The sequence below is a fragment of the Cydia pomonella genome, chromosome 20 (genome assembly GCF_033807575.1).
Source record: "Cydia pomonella isolate Wapato2018A chromosome 20, ilCydPomo1, whole genome shotgun sequence".
In the NCBI taxonomy this organism is placed as follows: domain Eukaryota; kingdom Metazoa; phylum Arthropoda; class Insecta; order Lepidoptera; family Tortricidae; genus Cydia; species Cydia pomonella.
Genome location: NC_084722.1, coordinates 13,642,056 through 13,649,308, shown reverse-complemented (window position 1 = coordinate 13,649,308; position 7,253 = coordinate 13,642,056). Strand labels below are relative to the sequence as shown.

Sequence of the window (7,253 nt, the reverse complement as noted above, 5' to 3'; positions counted from 1 at the left end):
TTCTTATTCTTTCACTGATATGTGTTAAATTTGATAAATATCAAAAAGTGGCGCCATCTAATAGATAAAAAATCAAGATCTAATAGATCAAGGTATGGCGGCATCGTTTCGAGCGATGGCGCCAGGGATGCCGCCAGGGGGCCTACCGCGAAAACCGAAATTCGCAATTGCGGGGATCTTTCTCTTTTACTCCTAAGACGTAATTAGAGTGACAGAGAAAACTGCCCGCAATTGACGAATTTCGATTTTCCCGGTAGCCGCCCTGACCCTTTAACCAATGCCCGGTAAGATGGCGCCACTTTTTGATATTTACCAAATTTAAAACATATCAGTGAAAGAATAAGGATCAAAGTCAAATGGCGTTCTAAAAGTTTTAATCATGTACCGGGAGATGGCAGTAAATTTACTGTGGCTTTAAAAAATTCTTTAACTATCCACCTCTATTTGAAATTATCTTTGCTTATAGTAAGCGACTATGTGGTACCTTTTTCTAAAGAACGTCACATTTATAGTTAAATCTCATTGGTGTAACGGCGGTAAGAGAAACAGCCACCATAGAACCACTATCATAACGACCCGACCCTGCTAATATAATACCTTCCCGTACAAACGGAATTTCTCTCTCATTTTAAAACCACGTGTTGGATTGTAATGAAACTTTGCACATACAATGACATGAGGTATATCTAGTCTTGTAATTAGTTTATATAGCTCCAGTTTATGAAACAAACAAAACAGAACAAAAACAAGTTTTGTATGAGAAACTTAAATTCGCTGTATTTTTTTAACTATGGTATCTAAGACTACATAAACTAATTACAGACATAGATATCTTTTTATGCAGCTTCAGATATCATAGTTACAAAAATACAACGAAGTTTTTCATATAAGGTATATTAAAAACTGCCTACCTTATTCTATTGTAAGTACAAAGTGTCAGAGCAATCTAGCTAGTCGTTTTAAAATGATAGCGTAACTACTTTTGTATAGAACCGACCATTCTGAAGCTCTGACGCCCTACCAATGCAAGACAGTATACATTTTCACTAAAATGTAGCAATATACGTCCATTTCAGAAGTTTTGACATCTTTTTTATTGAAGTTTTGATAAAGGTAGTGTTGAACGGAGCGGACGCTCGAGCGGGGCGTGTAGCGTTTGTTTTAAACAAATGCAAATGTATGCGACGGTGCTCGCTCCTGAGATTACTTTGACGCTGCCCGCCCCGCTGGACGCTCGCCGCTGAGGCCCGTTACGCTTATTGTCTTTGCATACAATGTAACGCTGTACGCTGTGTATAGCGTCAACCGGAGGCTTAACAGGTTGTCTTCAAAATCAATATGATAAGAACATGTTGCACTGTTAAATAATGATAAGAGCCTATTGTATTACGCATTTTAATAACAGCTTGTATTTTAATCCATTTTGTATCATTTTGTTAATATTGATTTCATCTTTATATCTCATTAAGTTAATGTATTTCGAGCAGTATAAGTTCCAATGTATTGTGAGCGACGTTACTACTTTATATACAATTGGTTTTACAATCGACGTATCACAAGCTGCCATTAAAATAGGTAGAATAGAGCCAGGGGCGTAGCTACCGCCGTATCTGCCGTATCAATTATACGGGGCCCCCGGGCCACGGGGGCCCCCAACGTACGTTTTTGTGAGAAATCTTTACCCTTCCTAAGGGCCCCCAAACAAATTTTTATACGGGGCCCCGCCAAGGCACGCTACGCCACTGAATAGAGCCCTTGATCAAAAACATTGGCCGAGAAATCAATTGCTAATTCGTTAATATCAATGTCGACCTATGACTAATCATTGAGATTTATAAATAATTTTTTTTTATTGACAAAGCACATACGACATTTCACAATTAGGACCGACATTCGTAGTGGTGAATCTGTTCTGATGTGATAAAAGTGATATCGAAATAATACCAAATCACTATTACATTCGCTCGTTGAGGCATGTTCCATGATACCAATTTTATTTCAAGTTAAAATAAAATGATTTCTGATAAGACTCGATTTAAAATCTGATGACAACAAATTAGTGCAGAAAACAGGAAATTCGCAACGAGCGGTGATAAATTAAAACACGATCGAAGGAAGTGTTTTTAATCGACACGAGTTGCGAATTATCTATTCGCACGTGTATCGTAAAACGTTATACAGTACATATGGCTCTTTAAAGTTTCTACATATGCACGGAAAGTGTTAATTCCCGGGAAAGTAGCACCATATACACTGTAAAAGTATTAGGTAGGTAGTTTCTCGCATATTCGGTCATACCAGGTCGACATAAGCAGTAAGGAACCTGTTTAATCTCAACATTAGCAACACTCGGACACCAGGAGCGCAGGAGCGGCGGGCAGCGGCAGGCGCGGGTGTGGGCGGCGGCGGGGGTGCGGGCGGCGGGCGGGGCGCAGGGGGCGGGGGGCGGGGCGCGGGGGGCGCGGTCACCGCAGCGCGCGGCAGCGGCGGCACACGCGCACGGCGCAGCCGCCCCACGGCGACATCTCGGAGCACGAGCCGCAGAATATACCGCCGCATCGTCTGCGAAACAACAGACACACTCAGAGAGCTGCACTGGGACGAATTTATGTCAGGGCCGCCATGAAGTGTCGCGGGAAATAACGTGATTCAACTATTATAGTGTTGCCTCAGCACTTACAACAATCGTGACGTTCATTTTAATAATAGGTAAGTATTTGACCACAATCTCACCTGAAGGTAAGTGAAGGTCACCTCAAATTAGGCTGGGAAATGAAATTCTGTTTCTCGTTGACTACAATCTCGCTAGTTACCTGCAGTGGTGCCGTCTCCTGGCCAGCCAGAAGTGGTTCCGGCAGTACTGGCAGCGCGGCGCGGCGCTGTCCGGCAGCCACACGACGCCGCGGGCCTCCTCGCCCACTTCCACCTCGCTCGCGCTGCCGCTGCTGCTGCCGCTTGCGCTTCCGCGCCCGCTGCCGCTGCTCGTCATCTGTAACAACGAAATTAACATTGTTAGCAAGTCCAAATTACCAAGTATACCCGGTTCAACTTTGCAACTTCAAGTTATAGTGCGCATAGAAATCGAATATAGGAGATATACTGAAATACACGAAACAAATGCCGCTCGAACCAACATTTTTTTGTGTTCGCGGCAGTCGCCATAACCTTTAGGCCCCTAACACTAATTTTTTGGGTAGACATGCAATCTTGGGAAAATTAAGGCGCATTTACAGAACTCACATAATATAACAATAGGTAATCAAAATACTATACTAATTGCATAAGACACATTTGTGTTTAGGAAATACGAGGCCACACTGTTTTGGTAAACATAAAGATTACGAAATACGACTAGGCAAAGCCAAAAGGGAGGTTTTTTTAGCGGTCTATGTATATCTAAGCGGGTTTATTAGTCAGTAGTCAAAACTATTTTTTACTTACGCCTATTTTGATGAATGATGTGTCAATCAGCGACTAGAATTATCGGCGGGGTATCTATTTCAGAGGTAGGTACGGGGTAGGTAGTTGGTAGCTGTGGATCAGCAATGAGCGGGTTTTAGGCAACTAATGAGATTAAATGATTTCTAAATGTGTCTACTCGTACCGTTGTTCTACTGTGGCAACCGACGTCCCGAACTTTTACTATGATAGATGCTGTTTAGTTTAGGAATCTAGTCCAGCGGTACCAGGGCATTATAAACGTGTAGTGACCTGTCGCGGCACGGCGCCGCGGGCTACGGTATTGGAGGACAAGCAGAGACCTGCGTGGGGCTGGGCGCCGACGGGGAGGGCCGCGCCGGCGCGGCGGGCGGCGGGGACGCGCGCCGCAGCGCCTCGCGCGCCGACCGCAGCTGCCCTGTGAGCTCTTCTACCACTTTCTGTCAACAAAAACGTTCAATTTACTTTCCATCGCCTACTTAATGGGCCAACACCCCAGACCCCAAAGTAAGCCAGGCAACCGATATTTGTATACATGTAGTAAAGGATCCAGTGTGATTGTGCTATAAATGTGTATTTTTTGACGTCCGCCTATAGCAGACATATTTTCATCACAATTTATAGTGTCGCGTTCGTATTTCGGTGCAGCTGAAGGTTGAGTGCGTATGTATACGCGGTTGCATTTTAAAATGAAGTTTTTTTTTTTTTTCTATGTATGGACTTGAAGGCGGTGTTGCCCATAGCAAAATGAAGTTTGCGATGAAGAATGCCGTTGTGGTGCCTATGATCCCTGAAGAGAGACTCCTAAAACCAACCTTCTGGTACAGTATGATCTGGTGCAGCCGCGCCTGCAGCGGGTCGGAGACGGGCGGCAGGCCGTCGAGCGGGTCGGCGGCGTGCGCCGCGGCCGCGCCGCACACGCAGCGCACGCGCACCGCGCCCAGCTCGCCGCCGCACACGCCGCACCAGCATTCCGAGCTCGTGCCGGACTCGCCGGAGGTCTCGATGCCACCTGCAAAGTTAAATTACTTTAGCGAGAGCTCCTTTACGGCTATGCGCTCCTAGTACTTTACGGAACAAATCTGACCGCGGCCGGCAAAACTTCGCACTTTGTCGCTTACGATAAGGACGTTTTGTCAGGTTATTTGTATAAAAATACAAGCAAATCTCGTCCTTATGGCAAGCGACAAAGTTTTGCCAGCCGCGGTCACAAAATATTGGTTTTTAAGAAGGAAGAAGAAGAAGCAATTTTTACAGGTTATTCGAGTATTTATTGTTCGTATTCTGTACAGTTTGTTAGAATAAATGTTGTTATAATTAACATGCTCACTAAGCATTTTGGAAAGAACTTATTAATCTCCACAAAATAAATTTTTGGTTAATTGAAATACCACAAAACCATGGAAAAAGTAACCAAGGAGAACATAACTGTGGCAATGACTGGTATAATAAAAATTATTTATCCATTATTATATAAATTATGCGATCCTTGATTATCGTACTCTTACATTTTCAGACCGTCTACATTAAATTCGCCAAAATATAAACCTAATTAAATTTTGATCTTCTACAGCGATTTAAACGTGTAACATTCACAGAATAAGCATAAATCCAGCCAGCATTCACTGCAAGAATCGCAACGGGTGAGGGCACAAACTTGGAACACTTGAAAAATAAAGCGATAACTACTTTAACCCTTTGAATGCCACGCCTATCGTGTGCGGCGTCATCGCGAACCTTGTCGAAATGCATGAAGGTTGACTTTGGGCGCTTGCGTCAGTAGAGGTGTTGGCGGTCAAAGGGATAAATGAGTCGGGTAGCCGATAGTTAGATTATGTGGTATCGGTACTGACTGGTGGTACAGTGCGGGCAGCGGCGGCGCGGGCTGGCGGGGCACAGCGTGAGCTGGCTGGCAACGCGCGCGCGGCGCGGCGGCGACCCCGAGCTCGACGACGTGCTGCCCGGCCCGCTCCCGCTCCCGCTCCCTGCGGGCACCAAGCACCGGTGAGTACACACCACCTATGCGGCCCTGGTACCCTGGTACGAGCTACGACCAGCGCGTCGTCAGCACACCTACCTACTTATGGGGGCCTGGTACTCGTAGCTACGTTTCATTGAAGGCACACGGCATAAATACAGCAAGGCTCCAGCTCCCTTTTATTACACTTGCGTTGCGTCAGTACTCATAATGAATACGGGACGATGTACTACGTAAAGAGCCGAAGACGGCGATGTAGCCTGGCCGTACACCTGCTTACTGCTCATACAGCCCTGGTATCCCTATTAAACGATTTTTACAAGACCCGCATATCAGACGCGTAGAAACTAACTTTATTCGCGTTGACATAAAAAACGACTACCAAAAAACCTAAATCAATTAAACCACACACCATATTTAAACTAAAATAAGTTATGTCACATGCGACATTAAGGGATTTAAAGATGTTTATTGTAATTTTCTTGGTTAAATTATTTAAAAAAATTGAAAGTTTACTATCATTACCAATAACGCCATCACCAGTATTTAATGAATACATCTAATAAAACCTAGATAATCAACTCTGATAATCCTAGTAGTAACGGATATCTACGGACTCCCTTCGGTCGTGTTTTAATTTATCACCACTCGTTCCAAAATTCCTATTTCTGCACTTGTAACGTAGATAACTATTCCGCTTCTTGAGAAGAAAACACCTAAAACTTCTAGGTAAAGTTTCCCAACTCACCATTCAAATCAATCTCCAAAAATTTCGGCTCGATCTCTTCTACCCCATTAATTCCGTTGCTCACTCCATTCTGCGGTATGTGGTTCATCAGTTCCTCGGTCGGTGACCGCTCGTGGTCACCATCATGAGTGACCGTCAGGTCGTGAGAGACCGGTGACCGCTCGCGAGTGACTGGGGAACGCTCGTGCGGCTCAGGGAGGTCGAAACCGGTTGAAGATTGGTTAGACGATTCAGAGATGGATCGCCACGTGATGCTTATGTGTCGGGTACGGCCGTTATGTGGACCCTGTTGTAGAAATAAAATTATTAACGTTTAAGTGTGGTCTATAATTATAAGAAAGATACCACTTAGCAAAATTGCGCTTTAAAAGACAGTAGTTGCTTTTAAAGATGAGGACCTAGAATATTTCCTCGTGGTACACCAAATGCTACAATAAGTGCTCAGTGAAATATTTGAAACAACCTACTCTGACAATTTGGTTTTTCCCTCATAATTAATTCGCCAACCACGTCAATATGAGATTATGTATCCCAAGCAAGCGAAGCAAAATCGGCATGCATACAGTGTTAAAGGCTTTAGCCAAATCCAAGGTAAACAATTTGCAATCATATCTAACCCATCGTGCAATCAAGTTTTGTACAATCAGTGGAAAATAGTCGGATATTTTTAATATAGAGACACCAGAAGATAGAGAACTCCGTCTAGCTACTAGGAGAAAAGACTTGCCACAAACTATCACGGCTAAGCTTAAAGTAGTTAAGCACTCGGCAAGCTATCAGGCCATTGTTCTCTTTAATAGATTACCGGTTGAATTGAAGATGATCGTCAATGTAAACAGGTTTAAAACCAAACTTAAGACATATTTGCTAAGCAAGTGTTTTTACACAGTGGAAGAATTTTGTCAGCCTACTAATTAGAATTATTGACATAATTGACATATTCTTTATTTTTTTTAGTTTTATAAGTTCTGACATTCTATATTTTGTTATATATATATATATTTTTATTAGTGAATTATTTTGGTTATCGATGAGCAAATTAACGTGTAATATGTGTGTGTATAGGGTATTGTGTTTATGTAAGACTAC

The 7,253-nt window shown here is 43.4% G+C and overlaps 1 protein-coding gene across 1 annotated transcript in view; it reads right to left on the bottom strand.

Annotated features, from left to right (window-relative positions):
- Positions 1 to 2,376: 2,376 nt before the first annotated feature.
- The window catches only part of LOC133529055 (myotubularin-related protein 4), a 50,235-nt gene continuing 45,358 nt past the window's right edge, over positions 2,377 to 7,253 (bottom strand). The window contains exons 16-21 of the mRNA XM_061866667.1: positions 6,165 to 6,450; positions 5,292 to 5,423; positions 4,254 to 4,450; positions 3,762 to 3,878; positions 2,814 to 2,989; positions 2,377 to 2,562 (exon numbers count right to left, since the gene is read on the bottom strand). Of these exons, the coding sequence (XP_061722651.1) occupies positions 2,466 to 2,562; positions 2,814 to 2,989; positions 3,762 to 3,878; positions 4,254 to 4,450; positions 5,292 to 5,423; positions 6,165 to 6,450 (1,005 nt within the window). The 3' untranslated portion in view covers positions 2,377 to 2,465. The remainder of the gene's footprint in view (positions 2,563 to 2,813; positions 2,990 to 3,761; positions 3,879 to 4,253; positions 4,451 to 5,291; positions 5,424 to 6,164; positions 6,451 to 7,253) is intronic.